The following is a 13,090-nucleotide window of genomic DNA, read 5'->3' on the forward strand; positions in this document are numbered from 1 at the left end:
CACACACACACACACACACACACACACACACACACACACACACACACGAGGGGGGAGGAAAATATGAAAAGCCATTTAAAGAAGGAAGATGTAAAAACTCTAATCTTTCCTGTTTCCTTTGTCACTATCACCCCCCTTTCCCAGAATTTGAAAACATATTTAGATACCAGTTTTTGCAGGCAGGAATCAGACAAGAGGTGGCCCTCTCCCCAAAAGGAAAAGACAGGTTTTTTTGTTTTGTTTTGTTTTTGCTCCTAGAATCTGGCACTGAATTATGAAAACAGAAGTTTGAGTTCTGTATTTGTGATTTCAGGTTCAGGGATGGCTCCTCTGGGAAGTGTTACAGCACTTTATTTTAGAGTAAAATAATTCCTTAGCTCACCTCACAAAGCTGTTCTAAAGTGCTCGGGAACTCTATAAACAGAACAAGCAACAAATGTTATTAATTTAAAAACAACTGTTTGTCTTTGACTTTATAAGACTCTGATTATCTTATGAACCCAAACCACTTGAGAGACTTGTGCTGGGAATCCAAAACATCTGGAGAGCTCTCTGGCAGCATCCCCAGTACACAGGAGCCATCCTGAGGGATAGTATTCTTGACTCTACATCTCCTGAATTTGGGTCCTGTAAAATTTTCATCAAAGTTGTCTTTCTCCAAGGTGCTGAAGCCACAGAATGTGGTATCTCTGAAGCTATTCCCTTCTCATTAGCATTGGGGATAGTAGGTTCCTCTTCTTAAAGAGAACAACAACACGAAGATATTCACATCAGACATCGCATGTCTTGTAGTCATGTGTTTAACCAGCAGGCAAACCCAAATTGAAACCCTGTTTCCTAACTAAAACACAAAGCCAGTTACACAGATTGCAGATTATCTGTAGATCAGTTCCTCCTGGCTGAACATTTCACTGTGCTCCACAGGCTGGCATCCACTCCACTCATTAACATGCCTTCCACACAAAGAGTCCAGGAATCCACACATTTACGGGGGATTCCAAAAGGCATCCTTCCTGTTTTCCAACTACTGCTTTAGGGTTTGGCGTTTCAGGATGCTCTCTGCTGGCAGGGGAAAAAAAATGTCTTTGGAATGCTAAACCAAAGGCCAGGGCTACCTTGGGGTGTTTGCAAAGGCAGACATGAGTACATTTCTAATGTTCCTAACCCCAGGGCAGACAATGAACCTTGAACCATGCCCAACACATGCAAGCAGGGTAGAACTGACCATAGGTTCCATGCAAACCTAAGATTCCAATAGGAACTGATCATAGTTCAAATGGAATGTAAGAGTGAAAGCATAAACTATAGAGTAGTATTTCTCAGCTTGGCCCAATCTGCTCTGTTAGCTGCCCTGCTTTTAAAACATTACTTAAATATTTTCTGCTCAGTTTCTTCTTTATAAAATGGAGATAAATAATCTACCTCCTAGACTGATGTATAACCACACTAAATCACTCCATGTGAGAAACTTAGCCTGGAATCCAATACAGAAGATCAAGAGAAATAAATTGCATTGTATTCCTCTAAGATTAAAACACTTTTAACCACAAACTGGGTTTCTCGATATTGCTTTCCACCATGTTTTGACAATTAGTAGGCAAAAATATTTTCTTTTGATACTTAGAACAGTTATTTGTTAGTCAGAACTCCAGATTTGGGGGAATGGCTTATGCATATGAATGGTCTTCCTTAATTAGCCATTAACTAAAGACTATGTCCCAAATGGCAGGTAATTTACACCGTGTTTGAAAACAGGTTGAGCACTTCACTTCTAAATTAGGAGCCATGAATTCCTGTTGAAAATGTAGCCAATAACCCGCAGCTGTTCCTTTAGTGTCAAGGCTTCAGTCCAAAGAAAATTTTTTACAGCAAATACCTGATGAATCAATACAGACTGCCCACACAGGTCTATCTAACAAGGACTACCCCAGCACTGAAGAGAGGGCGTGTTAAATGGGTACCCAAACTTCCCTCCACCTTAGAGAACCAGGGAGAGCCTTCTCTTCAAAGAGAGAGGGCATGGGGGGATGTCACAGAACCAAAGCCATTCTGCCCCTTCCAAGAAGGTGCCACGTCGCCAGCAGGCGCTTGCCTCTTACCACGAACTCCTCCAAAGTCTGATAGGTCTTGCCCCGGAACTCGCAGTAGTTCTTCCTCTCCTTGCACTGCGGACAGCACTGGCTGGTGTCGACGTGGATGCAGCGCGGGTGAAGCCGGGGGCACTCTGGCTGTGCGCAAAGGGGCCCCTCCTCCGTACACAGACATGGACAGGCTGAGGGACCTGGGGCGAACTTCTCCCCGATCGCATACACGAAGCCACTCTCGTCCACGCAACCCTTCCCGCGGTAGTCGGGGTAGGCGTATTCCTCAGGCAGCTCCGGTGTGGGCACGAGTTCCAGGCTGATCGCTTCCTGGGCGGCGGCCGGGGGCTCCCCCTGAGGGGTATCCCCGCGAGGCCGGACCTGCCAGTCCGCGGCCTTGGCGCTCCCGCCCTGGGCAGCCCAGGCCTGCTTCTGCTTGCTCCACGCCTCCCGGCCCGAGAGCGTGCGGCTGCCCTTGCTTTTCCAGTCCCGAGCACTGCTGCCCTCGTCCCTCGAGGCGCGCCCGAGCTCGCTCACCCTCCCAGGGCTGTCCCGAGACGCGTGCTCGCGCTTCTCCTGGCCGGGTTGTTCAGGAGCTTGGGCCAGCTTCTCCAACGGGATGCTCGGACTGCACAGAGCCACCATCAGGCAGCAGGTGACCAAGAGGGAACTGGAGAGCGCGCCAACTGCCATCGCAGAGGAGCTAGGCATCCCCTACCACGTCCCGGCGGGCGGGCGGGCGGGGAGCGCGGACGATGAGCGAGTCGCATTCACAGCCCGGGGGCGCGCCGCTGCCAGCCGGGAGTCGCCGTCCCTGCGGAGAGAACAGCAGTACAACTGAGCTCCGTGGCCCGAGCGCACCTCGGCCCCGCCGTGGCCCCCTCCCGGCCCGGCGCCGCCCGGGCTCCACCATCCCTTTAGATTAACAAGCTGGACGCTGGGGGCGGGGGCAACTTGCCCAGTGTCTGGTATACAACGGGGTTCTCAGACATCACACATGTGCAGGAATAGACAGCAAGCCAAGTCGGAGGAAAACACCGGCCGCGAGGGTCTCCTGCGGTGGAGATTAGTGTTGGAGATGGACACCAGCAGGATGCGGAGCCCAGAAAATGCAGCAAGTCGGGCGGGTGCGGGCTGCAAGGCTTGCACTCAGAGCTCAAATCCTGGCACCTGGGCTGGCCCTCCCTAAGTCTTGGCCGCATTTCCCGCAGGTTTCTAAACAGAGAATTCCGCAGTGGAGTTGGAGACCGACAAACCAGCGCGCAGGTTAAAGAGAAACCCTTCCTTTCCTGCCCAAGGGGTTTGTGCATGGAAAGGAAGCTGGGGAAGAAGTGAGAGAAAAGACCCCCCCCAACAAAACCACAAACCTCACTGTTACTCCGAAGACCCCCCACGACTCATTTGTAACTTCTTAGATTCCTGCTGTCTAGGGAGTACATGTCCCTCTGTTCTCTAACCTAGGCACTATCTGGCCTCTGTCTGGTCGGCCAGGTCCAGGATTCCTGAGGCTTTACTCCTTAGCAGCTACCCCACTTCCAGTACTGGCTCTTCACTAGGAGTGGTGGAGGGTGATGTGAGCACCGGTAGGCTAGAGCGCTATTTTGGAATAGCTTATAACTCAGAGGGGTCTTGGTGATGGATAAGTGATGCTCGCCCCAAGGAATACTGAGAAGGAAGGTGGAAGTGCAAGAACATAGGACTAGGGCCAAGACTATCTTAACTGAAGGGCGTCTTCCAGCCTTTTGTGGATCTCAAAGTTTCTGCCACTCAAAGGAGTCTAGAGTTCCCAACATAGCTGGGTACAGACATGCCAGTCTCTATTTGCCTCTGCCAAACACCCACCCTCTCCGTGCGCACCAATGCCTCTGTCCCCCTCTATTTCATCCAGCCTTCTCTATTAGGACTCCAATTAAGCTGCCCTCTGACTCATCGCCAACACCAGTGGACCTCAGCCCAGGGCAAATCGCCCATATTTAAAACTTGGCAGGCAGGAAGGGGTCTTCTCCAGAAGATGGGCCATATAGAGTAGTTTACGAAGGCGTCCCCGTGCCCGTGGCGTGAACCTCCAACATGCACCCTCACCCCGGCGGAGTGGCACCTACATACATGAGCTCAGGACGCAGGAGGGACGCCGGGCTCTAGCGGGCGCGGCCCTGGGGCTCCAGTGTCCATCCTGGTACCGGTCGGGCACCAGCGCAGGGCGGACAGCGGAGAACACAGTCCGACCTGCGCGCTCCGCCTGGCGCATGCACCCGGCTAGAGCATTTGACCCAGCCTGCTCATCAGGCTGCTAGTGGCTGGTAGCCTTCTCCGAGTCCTGTCAATGCCAGCGCTGCCTTCCGCCTCTTATTCCTGGGTTTCGTCCCTGAGTCTCCACCACGAAGCGTGCCCAGGGAGCTGCCGGAGCCCAGTCTCGCTCTCCTTGCCAGCCAGGCAAAGAATTTTTCCAAAGCGAGCAGCAGGGACCAGTGGGCAGCCGCTGCGCCCTGGAGGAGAGGAGCAGCTCGGAGCGCGTCCTGAGGGCCAATGGGATTCAGGCTGGCTGAGAGCCGCGCGCCTGCAGCCTGCCTCCTGTCGCAGCTGCCTGGCGTAGGGCTCGCACTCCGCTCCCTCCTCCGCTGCCCACGCTCACGAGGCGTCGCCACCGGGGCTCGCGTTGCCGTGCCCTGGGTGGGTAGGAGACCTGAGCAGCAAGCGCTGCCCTGGCAGCTGCAGCTCAGCCCACCTGTCAGGCGCACTCAGGCTTCCTTCTCAGACTTGTCACTCACTCTCCTCTGAATCTTTCATCTTGGCTTTTCTTCTTTCTGTTTATTCTTTTCTTTAATGTCCTCTCCCCTAATTGGCCCCCTCTGGCTTTGCTCTCGGTGGACAGATTGCTTTTGCTGCTGTAAACCAATGTAAACCAAACTGTTGAGTTTGGAATCCCGAGGATGTGTTAGCGGAGACTGTAGGGAGGTTTATTCCACCTTTACATCCAAAAACCCAGAGGAACAGACTAGGAAGAATAAGAAACGTGGAGGATCTCAAACAGCATACACTCTAGTTCTCCTCTACCACAGAGGCTGCTGAGGGTACTGCTGTTAACTTGTTCAAATCAAATGCTGATGTCGGTTTGCTCCTCTTCGATCTTGAAGGCTGAATCTGCTTCTTTTCTTAGATAAAGAACTAAAGTCATATGCTCAAATTAATCTCCAAAATGGGATGTTTAAAGAAACATATATTTCCTGGACAGTGGTTACTCTCGATGCCAACGATGTTCAGATAGTGACACACAACTTTACAGGGTCAGGCCCCTTGGGAGGAAGGAACTGTTTTCTCCACCTCTATGTAGATGATGAACCAAGGTTTAAATGGAGACTTGAAAGACTAGAACCTGGAAATTCCTTGGGAGACTGCTTTTCCTTACATACAGACACATGCACACTGACAAAAATTTAGGGCATCTCCATGCCCAAGATAATCCATGCTCCCTGCATTTGCTGCAAACACCACTATTGTTGCCTGCAGAGAAAAGATCTATCTTTGCCAGTGGGTTGCTGCATCACTTACAGAGATCCCTTGCTCCTTCTCGGGTGCTCATCAATCCTAACTTCCGGGGCTGTATGATACCACTAATGCAAATACCTCCACAGACCACCATAAAAATAGCATTGTAGGTGTGATCATTTCTACTGTGAGAAATGAGCCCTCCACAGAGTACTTAGAGACACACACCATCAAATGCTTTCTTGAATCAAGGCTGTTATTGCTAGCTGCTCCAGTCATATAGCCCAGGTGCTTTGTTTTACCACCTGTTCCCTGCCTCATTTGGTTACAGGAGGGAACTTCACATGTGTACACTTTCTAGGATTATGTAATAATACATGTGAACAAGCACAACTGAAAAATCAGGTGTCCAGTCAAAGGGACGGAGATGTTTTATTTACCTCATCTTGGTCTTAATAAAGAGGTTTTATTTGTCTCACTATGATCCCAAGTCACTTTGAACCTGGAGGGACTTGTGCTTTTTCCCAACCTCATGGTCATAATGTAAAGATATTAATATGGGTCTTCAAGCTTGCAAAAATAGGCTTGGCTGGCCAAAGAAACACTTGTTATTCCACCATGTGTCTGAACTGGGTTTTCTCATCAGATCTTCTGAATTAGTGATAGGGAAGATTAGGTGAAGGGAGAATGCAATTTCAGAGGAACCCCTTTCCTTGGTTATCCCTCCAAGCAGCTTTAATGTCTTAGTTAGGGTTTCTACTGCTGTGGTGAAGCACTGTGATCAAAAGCAGCCAAAAAGGAGGAAACGGCTTATTTCACTCATGTTTCCACATAACAGTTTATTATTGAAGGGAGTTTGAACAGAAACTCAAACAGGGAGGGAACATGGAGGGGGGAGCTAGTGCAGAAGCCATGGAAGAATGCTGCCTGATGGCTTGCTCCTCAAGAATTCTTTAGCCTGCTTTCTCAGATTGACAGCCCAGGGATGGCACCATCTACAATGGACTGCTGCCTCACACTAATGTCTAATTAATACAATGTTCTACAGGCTTTTCTGATCTTATGGAGAGATTTTCTCAGTGTGAGTTGCATCCTTGAAAATGACTCCAGCTTGTCTAAAGTTGAAATAAAAACCAATCAGGACAATTGACCCCTTGTCAAGTTGACATACAGACTGTCACTTTGCAACTAGAACCTTTCCTTTCTCATTTGTCCCCAAGATGGGATGTTAATATTAGTATTGTGCCAGATGATGGAGGTTTACACCTTTAATCCCAGCACTTTAATCTCAGAGAGGCAGGCGAATCTCTGAATTAGAGGTCAGTTTGGTCTACAGAGCAAGAGAGCGAGTTCAGGATGGCCAGAGCTACACAGAAAAACCAAGTGTCTGTAAACTAAAGAAAATTAACACTGCAATATAGACCATACATAACTGAAAGTTCTGTAGTCTTTACAAATTCAAACACCTTTTATAAAGTCAGTCTCTTTAAAATAACTGGTTTCTTTTAGAATTCAAAGTCTCTCCAGCAATCCCGGATCTATAAAACTCCAAAGTCTCTTTAAAAGGTCAAGTCTCTCAACTGTGAGCGCCTATGAAATCAAATAAGTTGAATACGTTCTTATTCCACGATGGAAGAACCAGGGCACAATCACAATCCGAACAAGGCAAAACTAAAGTCCAACATTGTAGAGCTCAGTGTCAGATATGTGGAGATTCATTCACAATCTTAATGGTTCCTTTAGGGGGTGTAGGCAGTCATTCATAGCACACAAAACTTATCTCCTATGCTCATGCTGACTCTATTCTAAGTCTGCCGCTGCCATTGGGGGCTGTCCCATGGTATTGGTATCTCTAAAATGTCTAAGTCTCCACTACCACTGGGCAGTACCTTCACTAACAGCTTTCCCTGGGCTTTCTTTGGGGACTCTGACCATGCTATTTAGTACCAAGCTTTAACTTCCCTTCGTAACACATTCAATTCTGTGGCTTTGATTGGAACTGAGGCTGCATCGTCACTGATGGTAACCCTTTATACCATCAAAATCAGCACCACTTGGATGACTCTGACACTATCAAGTTCAAGTGCTGGAATGAGAAACAGCCTTGGTTGCCTCTGGACCACAACTTTTCTGTGCTGACTCCAAAGAAAGACTTCTCAGAAGATTTTTGTCTTGTTGTTGCTGACCTCTTCTTAAACAAGGCTTATATCTCTTAGCTCCAGCTCATCAGCACCAATTGTTCCAGCAAAGCAAAGGTTTTTGTGTCAGTGGTGCTGGTCTGTTGTTAACCATGCCTGTTTCTTCAGCTCCAGCTGACTAGAGACACAAATTCCTAATCCAAAGAAGTGCACGATCTGAGTAGAATCTTTAACCTTCCCTTTAAAACTCCACAAGCCAGGAGAGATTTCAGCATCTGCATTTCTCTCAGAATTCTTAGCTTCCAAGCTTCCTAGGAACAGCCCACTGTTCTATGAGTACTCAATGGCTTTTCCAGCCCCAAGTCCCAAAGACCTTCTACAACCCTCTCCAAAACACTATGATCAGGACTGTCACAGCAATACTCCCTTCTTTATAACAATACCACAACTTCCATACCCAGCAACTAAATAAAGGGGGCTTTGCCCTACAACAGGAATTTGTCCTTCATCTAATGCCAGTGCAGTAACTTCCTGAGGTCTATTTTCCTCCGTTTCTCATGTTCTTTATTCTTTTTCATGTTCCTTCCTCTTCTCTCTCTCTGTCTTCCCTATCTGGTCTTTTAGGTTAGGGAATAACAGCAGCAGAAAGGCTTTTGTCAGGGAGGAAGGTGACATGTGTCTTATCCAACTCCATCAAGCCCAGCTTTAAAACATGGGCAATTACTCAGCGTGTCAGGGTTTCTAACGTCCTTAAAAGGAATCTACAAATGTTTAGGAACCTCTCCATTTGAGTGAACAGAGAGCTACATTGCTGTTTCTGTGCTGAATTTTAACCCAGTTTATTCCTTCCCCTTTTCTTTCTCTATTCAGGAGGTAAATCGGTCTGATGCAGTACAGTTATATTTAGTGGCCAGGCTGAGCATGTGTGACCAGCTTCGGGGTAGCCCTGAGCAATAGCAATGCGTGTGAGTTCTAAGCAGGGTTCAGTCTTGCCTTGAAAGGTGGGTCACCTTTCCTGTCCCCTTAGGCAAAATTAATCTTGCCTTCTGCTTCTCGGTCTAGGTTTATGTCTCTATTACCGTCTTATAACATTCAACGATTTCATAGCTCCAGGGTGTTAATACTCACCTAGAAAATAACGTCTAACTAAATGGCTGAGCTGTGTTTCATTCATCTTTCCATCTTTACTGTGGAGGTCCTAACAAGACCCTTTGGGGACAAAGGAAAGCAAGTAGGGAAGTAAGAAAGAAAGGAATAGGAGGTGAGCCGAGCTTCACTTCATCCCAGTTGTCATCGGGAGATGGCTGGTCATTCCAGAAGCATCTCATGGAAATTCAATTAGCTAGCACTACAAAGCGTCACCACCCAGACCACACACCCATAAAGGAAGAGGTGCAGTGGTGACATAAGAAACCAGAACAAATTGTGTATCCTTCCAGTTCAGTTCCCGAGACTTCATCTGCTTAGCACTTGTATGTCCACTAGTAACCAGTTATAACTGGGTTCCATGCCTGTTTGCCAGTTCATGGGAAATTAAACCAATAGAGATATGGCTGAGGGAGAATATCTCAATGGGAAACAAGATCCAGAAGTCATGGATCTTGAAAACAAGGAGTTAGAACTTCTTGGCAGGAAAAGCAAGGTAAGGTGAGTGGTAGGGTTGGGGTAGACAGCACCAACTCATTTCCAAGCAAAGAGAAGTGACAAGGCAGAGAAGAACACAATGCAAGAACATCATCTGCTGGTATTGAAGGTGGATTGAGGGTAAAAATCAGGTGGCATAAAATGAAATACAGAATGAAGTTAGGGTGATTGAAAATGGCCAAAGAATAGAAATGTTCTTATGTGGTCTGGCCAGCATCTACACGGAATGAACACACACCTTATTAATTTTTCTGGTAAGGAAGAAGCTGGGAGGTAGCTCAGAAGTAGCAGAGGAGAAACATGACTGACTGCTAACATGCTTGTCCTTGTGGCTGGCAAAGTACAATAAAGTTTCTAAGGAGAAAGAAAGCCTCTATGAATTCATGTTCTTTGCACATGGAGTAGACCAAGGAAAGCAGGGAATGTGGAGAGCTCTGCCATGTGTCTTGCTCATTGCCTAAGACCTAGGCCTAGATAAAGAAGAACTGTCTTCAATGAGTCCACACTGTAAACAAAGACTCATTTAACTTGAACCCTGGACTTGAGCCAGAGAAGGAAGTGATGCCAAATGTTTCTCTTCCAAAAGCCAGAAGGGAACAAAAGTCACTTTCACCTGAAGTTATAGTAAACAGAATTTTTTGTGGTTCAGGATGAAAGTTGACCATTAACTAAAGCTAATGAGTGAGAGAAGCCACAGTCATGTTCAGATGGCCTTTTATGGATGTTCACAGAGCAGGCTGGGCTGTTAAGGGAGCCACTAATTAAAGTTCTGCCATGGATCAGGCTACCAGTCGACAGAGCAACAGCTCTGTTACTGCTTACCCTTTTGATACATGCCTGAGGTTGAGAGTTACTGTTCTCTGAGCTGACCTGCCGCACAGGCTGCCTGATTACAACACACCTCAGGGACTCATCCCTTCTGCTATGATGCCAAAAGTCAGCAGCATCTATTCAGATAATCGAATGGATGACTCAGGTTTTTGCAAAAATCAGTTGAAAAAGCTTCCTGGGTTTCCAGGGATTCATTTTCATATATTGTAAATTAAACCAATGTGTGAGAAGCATCGCAGGTATCGATATTTATGGGTAGACATGGTCTTGAAAATAATTATTATGAAAGATAATAATTGGTCAGAGTTTATTGGTCTGGAAGTGATGTTAGCAGGTTGTTCTGAATTCTTGGGACTGCCCTGAGAGGCATGGTACTCTCATCAAAATGGGCCTATGTGTATTAAGTAAAGGCAAAAGCCTTCAGGTGCTTCAAGGGTTTTTAGGCACAAGTTTTATGTTCTGGAGGCTTCTTGGCCGATGATCTTCCAGAGAGCAAGTTATCAGCCCTGACTGACACACAGAAGATGCAATGTTGTTCATGTGCTGTCTGTAAATCCCCAAAATGGGCAGAGATTTTGTTGAACAAGGTAGAAATGGAAGGTGTTTCCAGATGTACTGATGTGGAATCAGTGGAATGCAGGGTAGAATCAGGCACCTGTCTCCCTGGTATGACTTGCCCCTTTGACCCTGAGCTGATTGGCTTCCAAAACAATCCACAGTAAGGCTAGGAACTTTAAAACCTTTTGTGGCATTCCCACACTTTCTGGATATCATAAGCTCCTTGAGCAAGGATAGAATATGAGTGAAGATGGTACTCCATTTGTAAGTGACAACTCACATGCCTACTGCCCAGATCCTTCTTGATACTCAGATACCAGGCTGCAGATGTGGCCTAGGACAGTGGACTTGCTGCCTGGGCCTCAAATGGTATACAGAGTTGGGTCTTCCCTCCAAACCTCCTCAATATGGAATCCACATAGTAGAAACATGAAGTATCTGGGGTATAAGGAACAATGACAGCAACAAAGTCATAAATATGAGGTAAAAGCAGGTGCAAGCTCTGCAGAAAACCATCAGTAGTAAGTGCTTAGAGCTGGGGCTCTAAAAAAAGAGAAGGAGAAATAGCCAGTTAGACCATAGAGTTTTGATGAGACTGCTCAAAGACTCCTTCTGCTCACAGTGACTTCCATGGTACAACTGATCCTTTACAGTTGGTACTGATTTGAGTTAGCCAAGCTAAAGATGGATCCCATTAAATTCTCTGTAGAGAGCTTTATTTTCTAATAGAAACTCCTGAACATTTGGAATATATTACATATTTAGATGACCTTCAGTATCCATAGATTGGTTTCAAGGCTCTACTCTACTGCAACACTAAAATCTTATGCTTGTAATTCTTCACAAAAAAGGTGTATTATTTGCTTAGAACCCAACCACTTCCTCCAACGCATTTCAAATCATCTATTGATCACTTATAACACCTAGAACAATGCAAATATTGTGCAAATAGTTGATTAATTGTTTAGGGAATAATAAAAAAATGTTCAGGTTAGTGAAGATGCAATTTCTCTGAATATTGTAATTTATTTTCACTTATTACCTGCATGTGTGGATATGTGCAAGTGAGTGCAGGTTCTAGGGGAGGCCAGAAGAGGGCATCTGAGCTAGAGTTACAGGCAGTTGTGAACTACCCAATATGTATGTTTAGAAGTGAATTCCAGTTCTCTGCAAGAGCAGCAACTGATCTTTATTTCTGAGCCATCTTTTCAGCTCTTTTCAGAAAATATCTGATAGATGATTGGTTGAACCTGTGGATGTGAGGGGAAGGTAGGTTTCTCTGCATCTCTCTTTGTTTCACCTCCAGTCTCAACCATACGGAACAGCCTAGTAAAGACTCTCAACCATACAGAACAGCCTAGTAAAGACACCGGGCTCTCACATATTAACAGTGCATAGAAGCGTTCCTGTTTTCTCCCTTGTTTTCTGAACACCCCCAAGCTTTTAATATATGGTTTCCTATGAAAGAATCTTCTAGGTAAGCATTAGTTCCTGTTATTGGAAAGAAATGCCTTCTTTTTAGGTCTAAGCATAGAATCTGTCTGTGCTTTCTGACCCCACATTTCTGTTCTATTGTTCTGTTGATAACATTATCTTCTACTTCCTTGTTATGTTCAACCCCCCCACCCCCATTTTGTGGGGATTTTCAGGTGTTCAGCACCTAGTCCCACCATACACAGAGGATACACAGAGTTTACCGGCATTTGAGAACAGATAAGCCTTCTCTGCTTACAATTGCATGTGCTGAGCTGTGAGCTGATTGGGAGTCTTTCATCTTAGCTTTTACATCAGTTTACTAGGTTTGGTTTGTTATTCTAGCCATTGTCATTCCACTTTAGCAGAAGTTAAGTAACTGGTCCCTTGCTTCATCAGATACTTGGTTTATTATTGATCAAATGAGCTCCTATCACGCAAGTGCTGGCTTGCATTTAGACTAAAGCAGTTCACTGGTTCAGTAGTATGCAAGTAGAACACTGAAGAAACTATGAAATATGGTTTTTTCACTTATTTGGTGATTTTGTAAGTGACATCTACTGGCAACAAATTCTTTCAACTTCTATTTGCCTTGGAAAGTCTTTATTTGTTCTTCATGTTTTTAAAAAAAATTTTTTAAACATATCTTTAGACAAATGCCCAGGCTTAGGACACCAGTGTTTACTACTATGGACTGGGTAAGTATTGTACACTTCAGCTCTACTAAATTTATATATTTGTATATCTTCAATCACAATTAACCTCAAGTTACTTGAGCTTTTGATGGCGGCAAGAGAATTGAGAGCTGGAGGTCACTCTATGTAGCATTGGCCTCTGCTATGGCAAGCTTTTGATCAAAGCCTGCAAAGGCTTCTGGTT

General features: G+C 45.9%; 1 protein-coding gene and 1 long non-coding RNA gene across 4 annotated transcripts in view; one reads left to right on the plus strand and one right to left on the minus strand.

Annotated features, from left to right (window-relative positions):
• Positions 1-4,686, minus strand: part of Vwc2 (von Willebrand factor C domain containing 2) — a 130,964-nt gene extending 126,278 nt beyond the window's left edge. The window contains exons 1-2 of the mRNA XM_028778149.1: positions 4,188-4,686; positions 2,100-2,895 (exon numbers count right to left, since the gene is read on the minus strand). Of these exons, the coding sequence (XP_028633982.1) occupies positions 2,100-2,792 (693 nt within the window). The 5' untranslated portion in view covers positions 2,793-2,895; positions 4,188-4,686. The remainder of the gene's footprint in view (positions 1-2,099; positions 2,896-4,187) is intronic.
• Positions 4,687-12,687: 8,001 nt separating this feature from the next.
• Positions 12,688-13,090, plus strand: part of LOC114629845 — a 28,208-nt gene continuing 27,805 nt past the window's right edge. For all 3 annotated transcript variants that reach the window (XR_003712733.1, XR_003712731.1, XR_003712727.1), the window contains exon 1: positions 12,688-12,909. This is a non-coding gene — a long non-coding RNA (uncharacterized LOC114629845). The remainder of the gene's footprint in view (positions 12,910-13,090) is intronic.

The sequence above is a fragment of the Grammomys surdaster genome, unplaced genomic scaffold, assembly GCF_004785775.1.
Source record: "Grammomys surdaster isolate TR1022 unplaced genomic scaffold, NIH_TR_1.0 67, whole genome shotgun sequence".
In the NCBI taxonomy this organism is placed as follows: domain Eukaryota; kingdom Metazoa; phylum Chordata; class Mammalia; order Rodentia; family Muridae; genus Grammomys; species Grammomys surdaster.